Below are 21,667 nucleotides of genomic sequence, written 5' to 3' on the forward strand. Positions count from 1 at the left end.
ACTAAATAATAGCTTTAATTAGTGGTCGGGCTAATTTATTTTTTACTGTTCTTTTTAAGATAGAAAACAAATCGTGCGAAATTTGTTTTCACTGTTTGCACTGTGGCTCGTCGCTCCTTGAGCTCCCGTCGTTGCTGCCGCAGCTTCGATTTGAACAACTCCTCTAGTGCCTGGACGCGATCGCACATCTCCAAGTCCGCGATGATCTGCGGCCAGTCGTCCACGGCGAAAATGTCCATTAGCGCATCGAGTCCTTCAGACAGAGCCCACAGGTCATCTTCCTGGGCACAATAAGTCAATAGGAAGAGCACTATTGCCTTAACCAGAGGCTCTGAGAGCAGAGAGCCCAGCGTGCCCAGCATGCGGTTCCAGTTAACGCGGATATTTATATCTGTGCACTTGCTAGCTCCCTCGATAATCATGTTCAGGTCATTCTCCGTCATTTGGCCAAAAAGATCCTTGCGAGACTTGAGCAAACTCAGAGAGGAACGCATTAGTGAAGTAATGGCCTCCATAACGGCTACATCTTCGTTTCCCCTAAAGGCTTGTTGACACAAAATCATCCACATGTTATAGATGTCGTGGCAGCCGCCCAAATCTTCAGCGGGCAGTACATTGCACAGGTTCTGGAGGCAAATCAAGTAGGCCACTCTTAGTTTTGCCACTTTCTCCTTGATATTGTCCTGCTGGGACACTATATTTGCCACAGCTGGTTGCAGTGGTTGAGCCTTTTGCCACAATTTCTCGATCACTTTGTTTTGTTTGATGGTCTCCAAGAAGTTGGCGGGGAGTCCTCCTGATCCACTGTCAGCTGTCTCGTCCTCCATTTCGTAATCGGCCACGCTCTCAGACTCTGACTGCTCGCTATCCGTATCCCAGTTACTCTGTTCATCGCTGGAGCCCAGGTTGGTAATAATCTCCGCCACCAGGCGCTGGGCATCTAGCAGGTACTCCAGGTTTTTGAGTGCTACTTCGGCATCGCAATGGTTTGGTTGGGACTGATTGGCACTCTGTGTTTCCGTCATCTCCTCCGTCTCCATAGAGATTTCCAGCACGGGTGCCTCGTTCTTCGACTTTACATTTTGAATTTCGGTTTTGCAGCCTTGCAGCTGGGCCTGGGGATCAATGGCTAGTAGTTTGTCCAGACTGTTCAGAATTTCCTGAGTGTGTCCGGCCGCGCAGGCGGGGACATTACACAAGATACCAGCGGCTAAGGCGTTAAGGTAAAGCTGCGCGTGGCTTTCTGTGGGAGACACAAGAAGCTCAGGTAGTACGTTACTGCTGGCCAGGACGTTCCACGAGCTGGAGTTGTTCTCAGACACCACCAGTACGAGTTGGGCAACTGAAATTGCACTTTCAAGGCCAAACTTTCTGTAGTCGAAGCCCAGCAGCAGGCTGGAAAGGAAGTTGGCCTGGTTTAGGGCTTCTGTAGCTGTGGGCGAGCTCTCGCAAAGATTTCGGAGCAGATGTATTGCTTGCTGGAAGGTGTCCGCATGCAGTTCGTTCTCGAATCCATTTTTAGTCAGATCATAGCTACGGACCAGGGTCAGCAAGGGGGTCAGTACGTCGTTATCCACGAGGAAATCGCACACCTCCGTGCCAAACACCGAGAAATTCCGAAAGGCACCTGCCGCCGCATTCCGGATGGCGCTCTCCTTATCGCACAGCAGGGGGGCCGCAATCCGGACCAACTCGCTGTCACGTATTTCGGGAACCTTCTCCTTTCGCAGTGCCAGCACAGCGAAGGAGTGCAGTCCGTTCAGCTTTTCCTCCACGTCCGCTCGCTGCAGGTGCAGGCAAATTGCCTCGATTGGTCCGACGCCCTCCGTTTCGCCCGCCGATTCTAGATCAATTTCCGCAGAAGTGTCCACGCCGGATGGCGTCCGCGTTTTCACTTTCCGGACTTTTCCCATTGCAACAAAACACAACTGCACGTGTTTACTATGGGGCTGGAACAAAAGGCGGCGGCTATTCGTGCTATCGATGTTTCCAGATATTTGGCACAATCGATAGTATCGATTCTTAAATGTTTGAAATGTTATAATATTATTTATTTTAATATTATTTTATTATTTATAATAATATTATTTATTTTAAAATATTTATTCATAAAAAATATTTAAAATGCAATATAAAATTCTTGTTAAGAAATTGATTACCCTACACTGAAAGGGATATATATTTTTATGTTTATTCGTATACAAAGTGCTACTAAATTAATCTCGAGCTGTAAGTAATTAAATAATAATCTATTATTTTGTCATAATTATATTAGTGAGTGAAATAGTGAGGTCTTTAAAGTGAGTAGTAAACATTTTCTTAATTAAAGCCTGAAGAATGTTTAACTTACTGTCGGAACACATAGTTATTGCCGCTTTTAATATTTGCTTGGGAAAAATATTTTCTTGTAGCCCTATAATTCCCAACTGGTTCTAGCGAGGACTGTAAGGCATGTCTTCTAATTTAGAGTCGCAAAATAGTTCAAGTCATCTCTCTTACCGGACGAGCAGTGAATGTAGTGTATGTGTAGTGTATGTACTGGTGTATGTATGCATGTATGCATCTATGTATGTATGTATGTATGTATGTATGTATGTATGTATGTATGTATGTATGTATGTATGTATGTATGTATGTATGTATGTATGTATGTATGTATGTATGTATGTATGTATGTATGTATGTATGTATGTATGTATGTATGTATGTATGTATGTATGTGTGTGTGTTACTTGCAAGAAGTAGTATTCGTTTAGGAAACATATTTTCTTTAAGAAATTTATTACCCTACACTGAAAGGGATATATATTTTTATGTTTATTCGTATACAAAGCAGTGATGGCAATTTAGCCTTTTTCCGGAGAGATCTATCCTGCTTTTTACTGCTTCATCCGGAAAAAATGTCAAACAGCCCTAACCCGGAAATCTGTCATTTTTTAAGTTTTTCTATCCGGAAATTGGTATGAAATTGGTATAATTCCACATTTTTTTGTTTGCAAACTATGTGGCATATCTTTTAAGCAAAATGTTATCGATATTGTGTGTAATCGTATGAATATCGAACTCACTTTGTCAAATTGCCTAAAGAAGAATACAAACAAAATAATATACAAAAGCAAACATTTTGAAATTTCTGCCAAAATGCCTAAAGAAGGGTGGAAACAAAAATGAAGCAAACGTTGAGGGCGAATGCGTCGTGGACGAAACATTTAAGATATTAAATTAAAAGTTAACTAAATAAATAATAATCATAAAAAAAATATGTCCTGTTTTTTCATCCTTTTTTGAAATTTCAGCCTATTTTTTCCGTTTTTTTTTCTCAATATCCTTTTTATTCAGAAAAATATTGGCATCACTGGTGCACATAAGTGATGAACGGTAGCATTTCAGTGATTACAGGTATTACCAGCGCATAATTAAAAATACATGTTTTAAGACATATACAATTGAAAAAGCTTATACAAATATATATTCTCATACAAACATAACTTATAAGCGCGAATTTAAAATAGATCTAAAATATTGTTATATATTTATCATATTTTTTTCCAAGTCGCTTTCGTAAGCAAAATTAAACTCATCTTACGGTTTTTAGTGTACAGTATTAGAGTAAAGCATTACACCGGTCTGGCCGATGATACACGACCTTCATGTGCTGCCACCTGGCATTTTCTATTCGATAGCTATTTATCGATTACACTGGGTTGTATTTACATCTCTAGCGGCAGAAAAGTGCAGAAAATTTTCAGAAAATTTGTAAACGGAAAGTGAAAGATTGCGTACAGTTACATCTGTGTGCCATGGATGCGAGCTTAGAGGAGAGCATGGATAGCGATCGCGCCAGTTCGCCGATCAGCAAGCCGGAGGCGACGGAATCTCCGCCAGAAGTCGGTCTCAATGGAAACGGCAGTAGTAGTGGTAGCACCAGCCAGGATACTCTAAATAATGGCGTTGCTATAGTCAAGGAAAAACCCAACGAGGCCCATTGGTGCGTAGTTATGGAAAATCCGGTGTTTAAATGCTATAGTTATTTTACCTCGACATAATTACAGGAGCAAGCCCTTTAATGCGTTTAGTGGTCGTCCCATTGGGGAGCACACAGCCCAGCAGCAGGCGCTGCTGCAGCAACAACAGCAGCAACCGCCGCTACAGCAGCATTCGCAGCCGCCGCAACAGCAGCCGCCACAGCAGCAAGCTCTTTCCGGAGCAAATGGAGTCACAGGACCCCCGGAAATCTGGGTAGAAACCAAGGCGGAGGACGGTCGCTCCTATTATTACCATGCGGTAACTAGGGAAACCACCTGGTCTCGACCTGATGGGCCCGGTGTCAAGATAATGACCCAGGCGGAGGTGGAGGAGATGGCCAAGCGACCTGCCCAGGCCGTCAAAACGGAAGCCAAGGCATCCGAGACGCCTGGCGAGATTCCGGCAGTGTCGTCACACCTCACGTCGCAACCGCCGCCGCACCTGATGAGCCAGCCTCCACCAAATGCGGCAGCACCGCTGCTTTCCCAGCCGCCACCTAGTGTGCGCCAACAGCCACCACCAATGTTTCAGCCACCTGGAATGCAGGCGCCTCCTGGGTTTGGGCAGCCGCCGTTTTGTATGCCGCCTCCAACTTACGGTTTTCCTGGAGGACCGGCACCAGCTGGAGCGCCGTGGGGTGTGGGGATGCCACCTTGGCAGCAACAGCAGCACATGCAAGACAAGCCAGCCAAGTCGCTAATCATCAAGCCGGGTGTGATCGATCCGGCGGTTATAGCACGAGCAGCGGAGTGGTCAGAGCATCGTGCTCCCGATGGAAGACCGTACTATTTTCACGCTGGTCGAGGGGAGAGTGTCTGGGAGAAACCGCAGGCGCTGAGGGACATGGAGGCCGCTCGCATGGCAGCGCACTCGGGCGTGGCGCCCGCTGTGGCAACAGCTCCGACTGGCCTACCACCCCACTTGCTACCCAACCCTATGATGCATATGCCACCGGGATCAGCGCCGCCAGGATTTGATCCGCATGCAGCTTTTGCGGCTGCTGCTGCAGCAATGAAAGCGAATTCGGAAAACACAAAGGCTGCGCAGGCAGCTGCTTTGGAGAAAGAGGCTAAGAAGGCGGCGGAGGAGAAGCGAAAAAAGGAAGAAGAGCAGAAGAAGGCGGCGGTGTCAGCGAAGCAGACGGACAAGAGTCGACCAGTGACAAGTACGCCCATCGCTGGAACGCCATGGTGTGTCGTATGGACTGGAGATTCACGCGTCTTCTTCTATAATCCATCGACTAGGACTTCGGTTTGGGATCGCCCCGAGGATTTGATGAATCGTGAGGATGTTGACAAGGCGGTAAACGAGCGTCCGGAGCAACTGAAGACTCCGCAGGAGAAGTCGGCTGAATCCGATCAGAAGTCCGGCGAGGAGGCAACTCGTGAGCAGGCTCAAACCCAAGTTCCAGCCCAGCAACTGGACCAGGTGCAAAAAGTGGATGCGGATGATGATGACGACGATGAGGTTATCAAGATACGCACTGAGTCCGAGTCTAGTGTGGAAGAGGTGCCAACCAAACGAGTGCGAATGAGTAAGTTACGGCTGTTAGAGCCATAATAAGCCTAAAATAATCTTTTTTTGAAAAAAACTGAATCTAATTCACTTTTATTTTCTCTTGCACCTCTAATAACATTAGTTTCAAAGTCAAAGCGGGCAGAGGATGTCGCCCTAGAGGCTGAGCAGCGGGCGGCAAAGGAGCGGGCCCTAGTACCCTTAGAAAAGCGCGTCACCCAGTTCAAGGAAATGCTTCGAGAGAAGGACGTATCGGCCTTCAGCACTTGGGAGAAAGAGCTTCACAAGATCGTGTTCGACCCGCGGTATCTTCTTCTGACTTCGAAGGAACGCAAACAGGTATTTGAAAAGTATGTGAAGGATCGGGCCGAGGAGGAGCGTAAGGAGAAGCGGAACAAGATGCGCCAGAAGCGTGACGACTTCCGCAGCCTAATGGAAGAAGCCAGGCTGCATGGAAAGTGAGTATTGCTAATCATCATCTATATCGTTTACATTAAGTTAGGGTAGCAGGAGAGGTGCATACCGGAAGGGTATTCTCGATTCGTTGAAAAGTATGTAACAGGAAGAAGTAACCGTTTCCGACCCTAGAAAAATATATATACTTTATCCTTTATTAAATCAAAAACTAAGTAGTAGGTGGCCGACCCTATAATGTATATATATTATACATATATATAATTAGGACCAATAGCCGAGTCGATCTGACCATGTCCGTCTGTCCGTCCGTATGAACGTCGAGATCTCTGAAACGATAAAAGCTAGTAAGTTTAGTTAGACTGCATGTCACTCTAGTGCCGCCTACGATGCGCAAGTTTGTTTCAGTACGTTGCCACGCAACAAACCGCCTAAAACTGCAACGGCTACACTTTGAAAAATTGATTGTTTTAATATTTTTTTCATTTTGCTTATAAGTCTTTTAAAAAGCTATCGATTTGCCCTCTCTGATGCCCACAAACCGCACAATACTCTCACTCCCATTAGTTGAGTAACGGGTATCTGATAGTCGAGCGTAGATAATTATTCTCCTACATTGTTGTATATTCATTTGAAAGCGTTCATAAAAGATTACTACATTTTTTAGTTTTATCCGTACATTCTTCCTGAAACGTTCTCGTTAAAACTTGAATTCCCAACTTTTGCAGGTCCTCATTCTCGGAGTTCAGCCAGAGGAACGCCAAGGAAGAACGGTATCGGGCCATCGAGAAGGTCCGCGAAAGGGAGAGTCTCTTCAACGAGTATATCGTGGAGGTGCGGCGCCGCGAAAAGGAGGACAAGCAGCTGAAGAAAGAGCAGGTAGGCCTAGGGTATGCTCGAGCACCTGACCCCATCACCTTACGTATCTCGATGTTTAAACATAAATGCATATCTTTATATATATTTAATAACTTACCCGTATGCCAAACGTATTTACATAATGTGATTGATTTTCTGTTAACTTTTAAACCATAAACAACGTGTGAATCGAAACCGAAACAAACCAAACTGAAAATGAAACCGAATCCGAACCCTGATCGATTGCATTATCCCTGAACGTGTTGGGTTCCCGGTGGTTTGCCACCCGATACCTTAGCCACTAGCTAGCAGGTTACAGCACAAATGCACCACCCAAAACACCAAAATACACAACAGCAACAGCATCGAGAACCACCTGTACAACACCCTCGACAGTCTATTTCGCCCGCCGTCTGCCATCGCCGTCCACTGATCTACTTGACCACGCACATGTTTGCAATCTGTGTGGTGAGTTACTTGAAACATAACAAGCAAAAGCATTAAAATTTGTTTTTCTGCAATAAGAGACAAATTTGGAAAAAAAAAAAAATACAATTATAAAAACAATAAAAACAAAACTATCGAAAGGTTGCCAAACTGAAAATTACCTGATAATCGTTGGTGTGATTTCCACTTCCCGCCCTACGCCCCACGTCGCCCCTCTCGGATGTTTTATGCGATGTGATGTGAAGAAGAGGATGTTGCGATGATGTGATTGGCATTGGGATCATGAGTGATGATGTTTGAAGTTCGCGATGGGCTCTCGGAGGGATGCCACCGAGCAGGAAGCTTGCAAAGACAGATTGTTCCAGAGATCCGGAGCGACTGCAATTCGTGTGCAGGTGTCTGCGGCGCTAAGCAAACAGTATGAATAATACTTAATTTAATTAACCCACTATTTTCGTTTTGTTTACAAATAATGTACACACTCAGCAGTTTGTCACCTGACAGAGGCAAGCCCAAGGAACCGAACTCAGCCCGATCCCACCTGCACAGACCAAAGACTAACGATATTCCAAAGCCACAATATCCAGCTCTTTGATCTGGCAGGTCTAGGCAGCGGCCCAAGTCGCTGGAAGGCTCTCCTGCCCCATATTCATACCATATACCATATTTTACTGTAGACCTATCGACTATTGTACCCTTCGGCCGTGCTGAAGTCTGAACATCAAGGCCTGCTAATGAATAGAGAAATTAAGGGGTTAGGTGGTCCGTTCGCTGTTACGCATACATGCATCAACTTTTGCTTTCCTCTGCATTTGTAATATTATACCCGTTACTCTCTAGATTCGTTAAAAGATATGTAAAGGTTTTCCATATAAATGATCTCGGAAACTTAAAAAGGTAAAAATTTAAGATTAGGCGTGAAGATTCTAGAGACGACCAGTCTGTGTAGATTTGTTTTGGAAGAACTCTGTAGAGAGTCAAAAAAGGGTTTAATTTGTACTCGCACTCCACCCATCTGAGTAATGGGTATCTGATAGTCGAAGAAATCGACGATTGTTGTCTGTGTTTCGGTTGAGTCTGTCCTTCCCCTTGTTCTCTACGTCAGCAGGACTTGAACTAACGCCACGTTCTCTTTCAGTTATGTCTCCAATCGCTAATCAAACCCTCTCTCTTCCAGGCACAAATCGTGTAACTATGTTCAATAGCTTAAGAAACAGTAGTCTAAGTCTTAAGTTAGACAATTAAGTATAGAATGTTAAGTGAAGCCGCATCAATTCGAGACCTCTAATTCGATCTCTATGTCGCATTTCTCTTCTCTTCCGCATGACTGTCATGTCAATATTCCTTTCACACACACTTAAAATCTCTAGATCCGCAAGGACTTTCTGGATATGCTGCGGGAACGTCACGACATCGAGCGCCACACCAGGTGGTACGACATCAAAAAGAAGTTTGAGTCGGACCCCCGCTACCGTATAGTGGACTCCATGTACCGGGAGGAGTACTTTGAGGATTACCTGCACATTATGAAGGAGGAGAAGCGGAAGGAGCGGGAGATGCGTGAGCAACGGGAACGGGAGCGACATCGCGAACGTAAATCAGATCGCAGGGAGAAGGATAAGGAAAAGGAGAAGGATAAGGACAAGGACAAGGGTCGGAAGGATCGAGGTCGGAGCCGTTCGAGAGACAAGGACCGCGAGCGCAAATCATCCAAAGAGAAGGATAAAATTAAGGAGGAAAAAAGCAAGTCGGACAAAAGCAAGAAACGAGATACCACTCCAGTAAGTCAATAATCGCCTTAAAGGTTTTAGATCAATATCTTAACCAGCATATTTATGGCTGCTTTTCATAGGAGGAGGGTGAGCATCGTGGGGAATCAGATAGGGAGGAGCGAGCTGGCAGCGACGACAGCGAGGTGGCTCGCCAACGGGAGAACGAAGCTGAGCAAAAGCAGAAGGAACGCGAGAAGAAGCTAAGGGTAGAGCAGAGTATTCGGGAACGGGAGAAGGAGGTGCAGCGAACTCTGGCCGGGCATTTGAGGGATCGGGACAAGGAACGCGAACATCACATGCGCGAGGAGTGCATTGGTCGCTTTACTGCGTTGCTGACAGATCTGGTGCGGACGCCCGACTTTACGTGGAAGGAGGTCAAGCGACAGTTGCGGAAGGACCATCGCTGGGAACTAATTGAAAGCCTCGACCGCGAGGATCGCGAGCGGTAATACATTAACATTACTAAATATAAAATTTAGTTTTAAATAAAAATGTAATACCATTACAGAAAATTCAACGAGCACATTGACAATCTGATGAAGAAGAAGCGGGAGCGATTCCGCGAAATGCTCGACGAGATTAGCACTCTGCAGCTTACTAGCACGTGGAAAGAGATTAAGAAACTGATCAAGGAGGATCCGCGATACCTAAAATACAATTCGGACAAGGGCGAGCGCGAGTTCCGCGACTACATTAAAGATAAAACGATGACAGCAAAGACTTCTCTGCGGGAACTCCTGCAAGAGTGCAAATTTATTACTCACAAGAGCAGCGATCTCATCAAGGAAAATCCAAACCATCTCAAGGAGATTCAGGACATTTTGAAGAACGATAAGCGGTAAGAAGAAATTGTTATTATTAATATTTAACGATTGCGATTTTTGAAAATGAATTAATAGGGTTTTAAGTTTTGCCAAAATTACCATAACTTAAGAGCTTGGCTGATTATGTGTTCCATCTTGTTATTCTTCCTAGCTATTTGGTTCTCGATCATATGGAGGAGGAGAGAAACACTATTGTGCTCGGCTTTTTGGAGGAGCTCAACAAACGCGGTCCGCCGCCACCACCCACAGCTTCGGAGTCAACGCGCCGCAACAAGTAGTGGCATTATAAAATAACTAATCAATTTAATCATAACAATTAAATTATTATACTAAGCCGAAGTTAAGCAACTTCGAATATTTTAATTGAATAAAATACACACATTAATGCAATTTGAAAGTGACAGATAACTGCTTTTCATTCATAAATATTTATTGATCATTTATACGTTATGATAGAGTTGTGATTTCATCTATGTATTTATCTTATTTTAACTTTTGTTTTTGCAATTCTATATAATTCTATATGTTCTTGTTTACCCATTCATCGGTTCGCCTAAACGTGACCGTTATTGTTTAATACACATTCTTTCTGCACTGTAGCCGAGTTTTCTAATGCCTAAAAATAAATACAAATACAATAATCCGTAATGTTATTCGTTTCAAAGCCAGACTTCCTTCCATTCATATGGAAATTGTAGTATTAGGAACTAATATCGAAAATAATGTCTCCCCATTGATGCAAACAAATCTTTTTCCTCTCGTTTGTATAAAGATATCTGTGGTTTTGGTGTTTTAACATTTTAGGACAAGCTTAACTAACCTAATAGCCCTACAATCGTTAAATAGCGAGACAGTTTGCGCTATATGATTAATCATGCAGGCTTTGGATGTCACAAAATGTTTCCATTGAACACCTTTAACCATTTTATTTAGAATGACAAGAACTCAAAAAATTTAAAAACCAATTACCGGATTGGTAAAGAATAAACAAAGTTAATATAATGATAAATTATATTATTGATAATGATTCATGCATTACAATTTTGTGCACTTCTATTCCTTAAAATGCCCATTTCATATGAAAAATCTATTTAAATTAAACAGGACCAAATATTTATTAATATTTGAAAGAAAAGAAAGCAAATAATCTTATTTCTTCCCATCCATTCAGCACCCGTCCAATCAATATACACGCACCCACTCAAGCATCTATCTATTTTAGCTGGTGTTTTAGTTGACTGCTCTTTACGTTCTAGAACTTCGATTCTCTATGTTACACTACAACTGCTAGATACTATCTGTATAATATTTACTTGTTGTTGCTCTTATTGATTTCATTTTTCTGTTTCGGTTAGGCACAAAGTAACTGGTTTTCATTTCATCATGGCTCACGATCGAATGCTGCACTATTATACTTTTTTATTTATTTACTAGTTACATTTAGTGGCTACTACCAATTTATTGAACAGTTTAGTGTGGTTTTCCTATAATTCTCTCTCATTACATTTAAATTTTAATATATTGCTAGCTTTGTTCTTGCCTTTTGTGGTGCAAACCACATTGCATTGTCAAATGAAAAGTACAGGTGTCCTTGTGTTTTCTATATGTGGCTAAATCTAAGCAGTAAATTCTTTTACAATTAAATGTTTTTCTTGATATACATCTACGTGTACAGACATAAAAAAAATGCGAGAAGGGCGGGTGGAGGTGGTGTTGGAGTAAAGGTTTTGTGTTTGCGTTTACAGCGAAGGATGAGTTTCATTCCATTCGGATTTAGTTTACACGAGGGAACTGAAAATATCGAGCAAAATAAACCAAATTTTAAAATCATATAAAAATATATTTTTATTAAATAAAGCAGTTTATGAACTAAATGAAACTTTTACTAAAATCAGCGATAATACTCCAAGTCAAAGGGTTAGTAACAGCGTTCCAAAGTTCATACTCTCATATAATTATTTGTAAGTTTTCTTATAGAAATGTAATGAGGAAGTAAATCAAATGAAGTGCTTTATACATTGTAAAAATTTGTATGTATATTTCCATTTCCTTTAAATGCAAGAGTTACCAATTCTAATGTTCTTATGTTGACAACTATAGTGGATGTGTTTTTGTTTCCTCGTTTTACATAATCTTTAAGCTTATGCTTAGATTGAAAAGCATTCAAAATGCACAAAACAAATTTTGGATCTATACAAATTTAAGTTTATGTTTTAGTATAACAAATGTTGGAAACTTGTTTCGATGATGTGGTGGCCAATGCAACGTGTGATATTTTTTGCTGTTATTTAATCAACAGAAAACCGATTTGTGAAAATTGAACTACGCGTGTCTCTTGTTTGCCATATGCAGTTATTTTTAGTTTTGCTGTTTGTCTCGTTAGAATAGATATAATATAATAATATGTGTATATAATACGTTTATATAAATAATTAAAAATAGTACTCATAATCATTAATAATTCATCATCTGTTCGTATGCATAACAGTTATTGTTGCTATTGTGGTTGTTGTTGTTCTTGTTGTTTTCTGCAGTAGTAATTCATCAGTAGTGGTTAAATAAGCGGTTTCTTCTTGGTTGTCAATCAGTTGCCCTTGGTAGCCTCCTTTGCGGCCATGATCAAGGGAGTCAGACTGGCCAATGGACGGGCCAGTTTCAGGAAGGGGTGCTGCAAAAGAGTTGAGGTTTAAGCTAGAAGCCCGCTTGGCACGTGGACTGAAAGACTCACCTTCAGCAAGTCCAATGCACTTGCTCGCCGATCCACCTCCACCTCCAGACACTGGTCGAGGAAGTCCTGAAATGCTGAGGACAGCTTGTCTTTTTCTTTAATCTCCGGCTTGCCATTGGTGGCAATGAGGTACAAGGCTTTAAGCGGATTTTCGTTGAGGTACGGCGGTTCGCCCTCAACCATTTCTATGGCCATAATGCCCAGAGACCAAAGGTCCACCTGCATGAGAAAAGGGTCGTTAGAATGTTGAGATATTTAAATCCAAATGTTTCGTCTAATGTGACGTCTCACCTTGGGTCCGTACTGTTTCCGGGTGACAACCTCGGGGGCCATCCAGTACGGTGTGCCTACCATCGTTGTGCGTTTGGATTGCTCCGGCGATATTTGCGCACAGAAACCAAAGTCAGTCAGCTTGACAGAGCCGTCGAGGCCCAACAGGATGTTATCACTCTTGATGTCGCGATGGATAACCTGATTGGCATGAAGGAACTCCAGTGCTTGCAGCACTTCTCGGCAAACAGCTGCGATCTGACCCTCGTCCATGCAGGTCTCGGTGACGACGTCGGTAAGAGAGCCGCCGGGCAGGTACTCCATGACCACCCACAGCTCCTCAGACACGAGGTAGCTGTCCAGATAGTTGACTACATTCGGGTGTTTGTTCTCCCGCATCACAAGGATCTCGTTGATGATGAGCTCCTTTTTGGGCTGCTGTGACAGGTTCATCTGCTTGATGGCCACCTCCATGCCGGTCGAGGATTCAATTGCCGTGTAGACCGTGCCAGAGGCACCTTGACCAATCTTTTCCATCTTGGTATACTTTCGATTGGGATCGCCCACGGAGACGATGGTGCGCAGCTTTTCCAGGATCTCCTCGTCGGACATCTTTTTCTTCTTGGCGTTGGCTGCCCGCGTGTTTGGCGTTGCAGCCGCAGCCACAGCCGCCTGAGGCACGGCGATTTGGTTGCCAGCCACTGGAGGACTTGGCCCACCGGTTGACACTTGGGCTACCGTAGGTTCCGGTGTATACAGATCTGGTGATCCAACGGAGGCGGGTGTGGGCGATGCGGGTGTGATGATGGGCGGTTGGGGAACCCCAACAAGAAGCGAAACAGTCGAGTTGCGAGAGGAAGACGTCGGCGTGGGACAATGGATCGTTGGCAAGGCGTGGTGTGTGCCATCGTCGTCGTGGAAAGAAGGAAATGATGAAAAGGAGGAAGCAGAGGAATGGTGATTAGTCGTTGTTGCTGTGGCTACTGTCGCTGCTGCAGTGGTAGCGTGTGCTGTTGCTGTCTCGACGAGACTACCACGAGGTGCAGCTGGAGCAGGATCAGTAGTAGGAGTGGTAGAACAAGTAGGATTAGTAGCTGACAAAAGAGTTGATGTTGCATCGGTGCCTTCTGTTTCTGCTGTTGTTTTGGTGGTTGTTGGGGACGTTGGAGCTGGCGTCGTTGCAGTTGTTTAATTAAATTTTTTTAGCAGCAAATAGAAGCGGAGCAAAACAGAACAGAACACAGAGAGGCGATACAAATACCAAAATATACATTCATTAAATCGTCAAAAGCACCACAAAAGGATTATAGTGTTAAAAAAGGCAACATATTGAAGCTATCACGACACATCACAACCTTTGAGCCCTGTCAGCAAACTAGACTTTTTGCATTATTGAAAACAAATTATCAAAAACTCGAGGTGCAATCGAAAAATAAGCAAAATATTCAAATGTAAAGTTGCTCAGTTTCAGATAATCACACTACTTATTATTCAACTTGCATTGTCTCCTGTATTTTACAAATATTTTTTAAGAGACTACCGAATACATCTTGGACAAAAAATTTGTTTGCACGTAAGTACGGAATTTTTAATGATAAATGGATTCAAAATTATGTTTGTCGAGTTCGAGTTTTTCTGATAATAGTTTTCCCATGACTTGCTGCCGTGGCTCTTTTTAAGGTAGATGCAACTAACTATGATCCACATATCCTGTAGCGGCACTCACTTGCATTGTTTTTGTTTTTGTCCAGCGTCGTCGTGGCATTGCTATGCATCATTGGCGATGCCACTGGTGCTGCTATCCCGCCTGGCGTCCTATGATTTTGCAGCGGCGTTGTAGGCGTGGTTGCTGGCGCCACTGGCATGGGGATGATGGCTGGCTGCAGATCCTCGATTGGCCGCGTGTAGATGGATTTCGTGCGCTCCGGCCTAGAGGCCACCGGTGGAGGTGGCGGCTGTTGCTGCTGATGTTGTGGTCCCAGCATATCGTCCTCGTTAGCGGATGAATGCTGCGATGTGGAAGAGGAGGCCGTGTGTCCGACAAAGTTGTACGAGTGCGATTGACTTATGCCCATGTGATGCTGGTTGTGGTTCTGGTGCAAAAGTGGCTGCTGCTGCTGCTGAAGGAGGTGCTGCTGCTGTTGGTAGTGGTTGCCCAGAATTTGGCCAGCGACGGCCACGTTGTTGGCGTTGGGACCCAGAGTCATACTGCCCAACTGGACGCCAATCAGGTTGCCTCCACTGTTGGAGCCGTGCAGCTCCGAGTCCGTTGGCGTGCTGCTCGGACTGCTGCTGCTGACGCGGCTGAGCGATGAGCCTGACAAAGGAGAGCGTTTCAATATTATAATATAATTAAACTATATTTATAAATTTATAAATATGGCGAACTTAAAGCAATCACAAACCAACTAACAAACTATCTTGTGTTATGTTACAATCCTAGTTTTCAATTTTGACGGAGTAACCAACCTGAATGCGTCGTAATGGCATTTGTCATGTACTTGGAACTTGGCCTCTGTTTGGTAGTGTTGTCGAACCACTTGAGCACATCGAGCACGGCCTGTGGATTCTTTTTCTGCTCCTGCTTGCTGATGTTGGAGTTCATCAGGAGTCGCGCCCATGCCTCCGGCATGCCCTGAAAAAGGCAACAGGTTAGATTGTTAGAAGGAATTACCTAGCATTATTTACTGCGATAGGAAAACATCTAGAAGGCGTGGGGTAAAAAATATATTTCTTTCGGATTTTGGGTATATCAATGCACGGCCAATTATTATAATCGGGGGATGGAGAAAAGCCAGCGACTAAAGGCATTTCAGCTACAAATTCTAGGCAGTTTTTGTCGGTGTAGTGTCGTATGGTCTAGTGTAGGAGTTTTGTGAGAGTGCAAAGATGAGAATGAACCAATGGTGACAAACAGAAGGTATATGATATGATTAATATCGTTGTAACTTGAAACAAACACGACTCGACAAAAAGTACAGACAAAGGAGAACAATGAGACATTATTGAGAAACTAATGAAGGCAAGTTCCGAAGAGTTAGTCGTGAAGTTTACTTACTTTCATTGGCAGCTTGAATAATAATAGAAATCGATATAGAGCAAGAATCGCGAGAGATAGATATAGACAACAGAATGCATGTAGAAGTACAGTGTTTTATATGTATATATTGGGAGCATCGAAACAAAATCCAAAATATATTACAAAATTTTTGAGTGAGCTGGTGGGCCATATTCAATTCATTCAATCATTAATTCATTTAATATTTAAGAAATCCAAAAAGCAGCATTTTAAATTGCATTACATGCAGTTCGGTTCTGATTTCGACCACGGGTTTGATTACAGGTTCGGATCGACTATAAAATTGGGAAGGACTAATAATTGTTCCAAGAATGATCCAAGATTGTCGCGCTTATAATAAATCTTTGACCACAAAACATTCAAAAAGGGTACAGAAGATAGATAATACATTAAATTGAACTCTGATTACTCTCATCACCCAAAAATTTCGTATAATGGGTAGTTTGCAAACGAAACTTTAAGTCGTTGGTGACTGTGTTTTTGCATATAAATTTCTTGTACAAAAGCTTATCAAATGGAGGACATAAGCAGTGAAAACCGAAGATTTCCGACTTGCTATTCTTAGACAGCAAGCCGTAAACATAATGGCGAGGCAAACGCGACTGAAGGTGTCGATAGACGAGAATAATATAGAACTCACGGTAAACTCGCCGGTGACAGCATCGAATCCCACATGGACAGTGTGCTCGAAGTTCGTGGGGTAGGAGATGTTCGGCTTGGAGTCCGTGTGCGAGGGTTTCGATCCTTTGATCTTGCTCTTCAGCGTTTTCTTCTTCCGGTCGGAGTCATCGGGTTCTTTTTGGGAGAAGAGATAGAAACACATTGTTAAGCGGACCAGCGGTCTCTACATGCCGTGCTCAACTAATCGAATTGTACTCACCCTTGGGAAGCGGTCGCATGTCGGGCGGTACATCTCCCATCCCGCCACCTCCCAGTCCTCCGCCGCCGACGCCCACTCCTCCTCCAGATCGTTCACTGCCGCCCCGATTGCTGGTGAGACGCACGGGCGGCGCCGGCGGTTTGTCTTCCTCGCTGGACATGGCTTCGTCTTTTGGTGCCTCTGGCTCTTCTGGTTAGCTCCTGCTTCCTCCTCCTCCGCTTTGTCTAGCGCCCCGTGATGCACAGCTGTTCTATGGTCAGAAAACAGCTGTCGAGAGTGGGAAAAAGAGATCATTATGTAGGTCATTATTAAATAATTCGTCTTCACTAAAATTTACCAAATGTGAGATACCTATCCCAACAATTGTGATTTCATGGATATATTCACTTTCGATAAGGAAGCCTGTACATTTTTTGAATGCACCGCTTTACATTCATATGGAATGTGTTAGAAAACATTCAAAACGAATTATTTAGAAACGGGTGATTTCATCAAGGAATTCGAAATCGAGAACAGTGCAGAAATGATTTAATGCTTGGAGTATTCCAGGGGTGCCAACCTTCTGTTATCTGTAGCGAAAAGTGTTCTGCAGCTTATCTTAGTATATATATCATTCTATATTTCTTTCCGTACAATATTGCAATCGCGTCATATAGTTCTACAAAATACCAAATTTGTCATACAACTACAAAATATAGCTTGTTTATATATATTTCGCGAACACTTTGGCGTTGTGTGTTTCACGCAATTCTGCACAAAGTTATACATTTTTTCTCTTTATTATTCTTTTTTGCCGATCTTCATGAAGATCACGTCAAAGCGGTGTGCTCTCAATTTATTAGCACACTAAAAGCACTGTTTTGCTTTTTGAAAATTTTCAAAAACACAACACCTACACACACAACTACACCTACACTCCTAAGGCTGCGGTGGGAGAGGAGGGTTTATAGCAGCAGTTATAAATTTATCAATATGGGCCGTCCGGCGCACTAATTCGGACTGTGGGCCCGTTGCTCAGTTGTTCCGTCAGCTTGTTTCTCACCCTCGAGTGTCACTGCCACTAGAGCAGCCGGCAAAAGGCAACAAACAACACACATGGCTCCAAGAGATTGGCTCGGAGCACCCAGCTCGCGAGAGTGCCGCCCTTACATTGCTTTAAAAGCTGTTTGATAGGGGTATTCGAGGTAATTTTTAAAATAGCTCAAGCTATACAATTCTATAAAAATAATATTCCGTAATTATTGCACAGCAATGTAAGGAACTTATTATTATTATTATTCTTAAGTAAATTGTGCATTGATCATATTTGTATACCCACATCTATTCACTTTTAGATTTTTTTAAACCTAAATGTTCGTTAGGGTTCTATGGAACTTTAAATAATTTTCGATATGATGGATACAAATAATTGTAAATATTGTCTGCTACTAAATATGAAATGCAACAACTTTTCTTGTTCTTGTTTGTTCTCTTTTCTGAAGAAAGTGGTTTACAATTGTGATTTTAGTATAAGCCATAAGACTCAAAATGAAATAAACTTTAGAAGAATACACTTTTAATTGCAGTTACCAGTGGACGGAAACCACTGTACCCACACAAAACACTTTAACGGTATCCTCTCTGTCTCTCTGCTGCTCCTCTCTCGTCCACTCAAACGATCGAGGGCCATAAAAAATTCGTTGCGATAACAAGAGTGGCTTCGATCAGCACTGGAAACAAAAACAAAGCAGCTCACGCATTGGGAATTACTACAAACACACAAATGAGGAAATTGAGCTGCGCGGACAATAACAACAACATAAACACATTTGAGTGGGCGGCACGCAGCCAAACATATGAGCGGAGAGGGCGAAAAGGAGTGGAAGCGCAGAGTGGCAAAGAGAGCCAGGCGACTTTGGCGCCCGTCTGCTTTGCCGGCGACGTCGACTGCGCTGCTTTTATGATTCATTTATCAACGTCAGGCGTCAAGAGTCAATGCAACTAACGGGAGGCGGAGAGTCTGGGACGAGGGGGTGGCGAAGTGTGAAAACGTTGGACAAACAACAACATACAGTTCCAACAGCTGTGGTCAACTTAATAGCGGAGATTAAACGGAATATCAATTCAAACTTTTGAATCATCAGGAAAATGGTTCTCAGTAAACAGGATATGTATAACTATATAAGAGATAAGCCGTTGAATCATAAAGTAAATTACCCAAATCAAAGTGTGCATGCGGTTGAATCCGCCCTCATACCTCACTTTGTAATATTTGAGTGTACGATTTTGTTGTCTTTAAATTCCCCTATGAGTTGTACATATAATGTAGATTGTTTGCAAAATACAGATACACCCATTGATTTCAATTACATATGTACATATGTATGTCGAGGCATACTGAATTGAATTTAAGTTAGATAAAGGTAACACTACACTTAAGAAAACTAAACGCACTAAAAGCTACGGAAAGATTTCGTATTTAAATGTATATTTGCAAATGTATTGGTTTCGCAATTAAGAAGATAAGAAGTAACAAGTACCGACAAACGTAAATTAAAATGATGATTTCAGTAAAATTGGTGTTATAAGAAAAAATATTCATACTGGAATCTCTCCGTGATATAATCTTGACCGCAGCTGTATTTCTGTACTATCGGCTTTATGGGCATACGTAGCTTTACTGGCTGCTTGCCCAGAGAGTATATATGTACATATATATATATATATGCATGCAAACATACACACATAGGTAAGAATTCGTTTTTAGATCAAGCAACAACAAACTTTTCGGGAGCGTGTGGGCGCCCAGAATTGGGTTAACGATGTACCGCATTGTGTTTGATTTCATTGGCGGTCGAACTTTAGGTAAAATCGATAAAAATGGTTTTCTTTCTGCAGGGCCCCATGCAAAATTATTCCCTAATGAGAAAAACACACATTGTAGGCACAGGAAACTCGACAACACTTGCGGCATTTAAATTAGTGACAGGGGTTGACAGACGCGGGGGACCGGAAGGGAGGAGAGTAGGACTTTCAAAGTGGCGCAGGCCTAGGTGCATGTTGCAACAACAGCGAAGCAAACGTGGCGCTTGCTCCAAGAGCTGATAGAAGCCACAAACAAACATATGTATGTATACTTCTTCGCCACGTTTATGCGGAGCTAAAGCTTGCAATCTAGTTTCGTGACAGTTTCGTCATGTTGAGTCTTTTACTTTGACTACTTTGTGTTATCTTTCTTTCAAAACAAAACTTAAGAATTGATATGAGGAATTTATTCCTGGAATAACTTCAAAATAAGCTCACATGACGAAGACGAAAACCTGATGTCCGGATGAAAAATTAACGATCTACTCGATTTTATCTTGGATGCTCATTTAAGATATAACTATAAGTTATCATTATCGAAATGGCATCATCTTAGTATAAATATTTAATCCGCATACATGTCAAAATGATACTATTCCTATAATCGGTGCATATTTTGCGACTTGCCACCCATAACTGCTGGCGACGGCGACTCTCTGCCGCTGAGACGTTGTCTATTTTGGTTGCGGACGCCAGCCGAAAGCAGCAGGCGGAAATGTTATGCCTTTTATATTCCTCTTTTCAGTTCCCTTCTGCGTCCGCTTCCCCGCTCCCCGCGTCCCTGTCCCATCCGCTTTTACCTGTGACCGTGCTAAGCAAATAAGTTTTTCCACGAAAGGAGGAGGCCCTGCCCCCCGGAGGGGGGAGCTAGGGGCACTGGACATGTGCCGTTATAGCGGCAACTGTTAAATGCCAAATCGAGTGCGAAATGTTGTTAGTTATTGAGCTTTATGTAAATGTCTTGTCCCTCGTCATGGCGTTGGTAGCGGGGGGAGGGGAATTGGGGCATTCCGGCTTGTTGACATAAGGTTGCTTTATTTTTGTGCTGGAAATTCGGGAGCAGCAATGCGTTAATCCAAAATAATGTGGCGTGGAAACCACTTGAAACGTTCTCCTTTAATCCACACACACACGCGCAAACACACACAGATGAGATGGAAAAATCAATGTGTGCAACCTCTCCTTAGCGGCGTGTGTGCTTGCCTGTGCATTGGAAGCCAGACCAATTGGACTAACGGTGCACTCTCTTTTTATGAATGAAACTCCCTCGCCCCGCTCTCTGCCAGCCCCCCTTTCCAGATCCACTAAACCACCGCTCTCCACTTGAACTCACTGCAGGTACAATATGCCTTGGTTGCCTTTCTTTTGCACGGTGCACCCTGTACGCCGCTTGCAGTCGAAGAAACGCTTGCGATTCACGGATTCGAGTGGACCCCACTTCTCCACTGGCTTCTTGGAGTTTTCCGAGCCCACAACACTTGGCCGCACTCGCACACACTCCGCACCGCACCACACACACACTGTATTGTTTTCCCGATTTCTCTGGTGTGTGTCATTAATGGCCGACGGACCAGAGGCACCAGCAGCAGGAAAAGCCAACAAATCTTATGGCGAGCAGCAAACTTTCTCGCTTTCTGGCTACTTTAGCAACGCGCGCGCATTTTTGGTCTTTGCATCACCCACTAATTGGTTTACATTATCCACGGATTTGTTAAATACGAAAAATAATTACAGAAAGACGACAAGACGGCCGCAGCAGACAATGTAGCGATGGCAAAAATATATCAATATATCGATAGCAACCAGGAACGAACATATCGATAGGCTTCCGTATTGCGATATGGCCACCTTAAAAAAAAAGTTTCGGAAGGATATTTTTGAAAAAGCATTTTTGAATACAAAATGATTAAAGTTGTAGCAAACATTTGTATTACCAACGAATTGCACGATGCAATTAAAGTATTAGTATAAATGTACGATTGTTGACAATTACCGCAGAAATTTGAAATT

At 43.1% G+C, this 21,667-nt stretch overlaps 3 protein-coding genes across 11 annotated transcripts; 1 reads left to right on the forward strand and 2 right to left on the reverse strand.

Annotated features, from left to right (window-relative positions):
- Positions 1 to 18: 18 nt before the first annotated feature.
- Positions 19 to 1,989, reverse strand: LOC6553251 (HEAT repeat-containing protein 3). The gene has a single exon (XM_001979035.3). The coding sequence runs from the start codon at positions 1,911 to 1,913 to the stop codon at positions 36 to 38; it is 1,878 nt and encodes a 625-aa protein (XP_001979071.1). The 5' UTR covers positions 1,914 to 1,989; the 3' UTR covers positions 19 to 35.
- A 1,650-nt stretch (positions 1,990 to 3,639) lies between these two features.
- Positions 3,640 to 10,257, forward strand: LOC6553250 (transcription elongation regulator 1). Of its 3 annotated transcripts, XM_015153964.2 has the most exons (8): positions 3,654 to 3,988; positions 4,053 to 5,560; positions 5,666 to 5,999; positions 6,684 to 6,834; positions 8,631 to 9,041; positions 9,113 to 9,477; positions 9,541 to 9,870; positions 10,008 to 10,257. In XM_015153964.2, exons 1-8 carry the CDS (start codon positions 3,801 to 3,803, stop codon positions 10,132 to 10,134), a joined length of 3,414 nt encoding a protein of 1,137 aa, XP_015009450.1. In that variant the 5' UTR covers positions 3,654 to 3,800; the 3' UTR covers positions 10,135 to 10,257. The 3 variants fall into 3 exon arrangements, with proteins under 3 accessions (XP_001979070.1, XP_026831750.1, XP_015009450.1); XM_001979034.3 differs by lacking the exons at positions 8,631 to 9,041; positions 9,113 to 9,477; positions 9,541 to 9,870; positions 10,008 to 10,257 and adding exons at positions 7,112 to 7,281; positions 7,402 to 7,510 and having other exon boundaries at positions 3,640 to 3,988; XM_026975949.1 differs by lacking the exons at positions 8,631 to 9,041; positions 9,113 to 9,477; positions 9,541 to 9,870; positions 10,008 to 10,257 and adding an exon at positions 7,112 to 7,332 and having other exon boundaries at positions 3,640 to 3,988.
- Positions 10,258 to 12,140: 1,883 nt separating this feature from the next.
- Positions 12,141 to 21,472, reverse strand: LOC6553248 (serine/threonine-protein kinase PAK 1). Of its 7 annotated transcripts, none has more exons than XM_026975955.1 (8): positions 21,390 to 21,472; positions 16,814 to 17,080; positions 16,574 to 16,728; positions 15,324 to 15,489; positions 14,581 to 15,171; positions 12,876 to 13,615; positions 12,585 to 12,803; positions 12,141 to 12,524 (listed from the first exon to the last, which is right to left on the reverse strand). In XM_026975955.1, the coding sequence occupies exons 2-8, from the start codon at positions 16,971 to 16,973 to the stop codon at positions 12,441 to 12,443; spliced, it is 2,115 nt and encodes a 704-aa protein (XP_026831756.1). In that variant the 5' UTR covers positions 16,974 to 17,080; positions 21,390 to 21,472; the 3' UTR covers positions 12,141 to 12,440. The 7 variants fall into 7 exon arrangements, with proteins under 7 accessions (XP_026831756.1, XP_026831752.1, XP_026831755.1 ...); XM_026975951.1 differs by having other exon boundaries at positions 12,876 to 14,023; XM_026975954.1 differs by having other exon boundaries at positions 20,991 to 21,462.
- Positions 21,473 to 21,667: the final 195 nt, after the last annotated feature.

Source organism: Drosophila erecta, unplaced genomic scaffold (genome assembly GCF_003286155.1).
Source record: "Drosophila erecta strain 14021-0224.00,06,07 unplaced genomic scaffold, DereRS2 tig00000000-arrow-pilon, whole genome shotgun sequence".
Taxonomy (NCBI): Eukaryota; Metazoa; Arthropoda; class Insecta; order Diptera; family Drosophilidae; genus Drosophila; species Drosophila erecta.

Coding starts and splice junctions, on each gene's coding strand:
- LOC6553251 (XM_001979035.3), bottom strand. CDS start 1,913: ATGGGAAAAGTCCGGAAAGTGAAAACGCGGACGCCATCCGGCGTGGAC.
- LOC6553250 (XM_015153964.2), top strand. CDS start 3,801: ATGGATGCGAGCTTAGAGGAGAGCATGGATAGCGATCGCGCCAGTTCG. Junction 3,989..4,052: donor AAACCCAACGAGGCCCATTG/GTGCGTAGTTAT, acceptor ACATAATTACAG/GAGCAAGCCCTTTAATGCGT. Junction 9,478..9,540: donor GACCGCGAGGATCGCGAGCG/GTAATACATTAA, acceptor ATACCATTACAG/AAAATTCAACGAGCACATTG.
- LOC6553248 (XM_026975951.1), bottom strand. CDS start 16,973: ATGTCCAGCGAGGAAGACAAACCGCCGGCGCCGCCCGTGCGTCTCACC. Junction 15,172..15,323: donor TGCCATTACGACGCATTCAG/GTTGGTTACTCC, acceptor CTCCTTTGTCAG/GCTCATCGCTCAGCCGCGTC. Junction 12,525..12,584: donor GTGCATTGGACTTGCTGAAG/GTGAGTCTTTCA, acceptor ACTCTTTTGCAG/CACCCCTTCCTGAAACTGGC.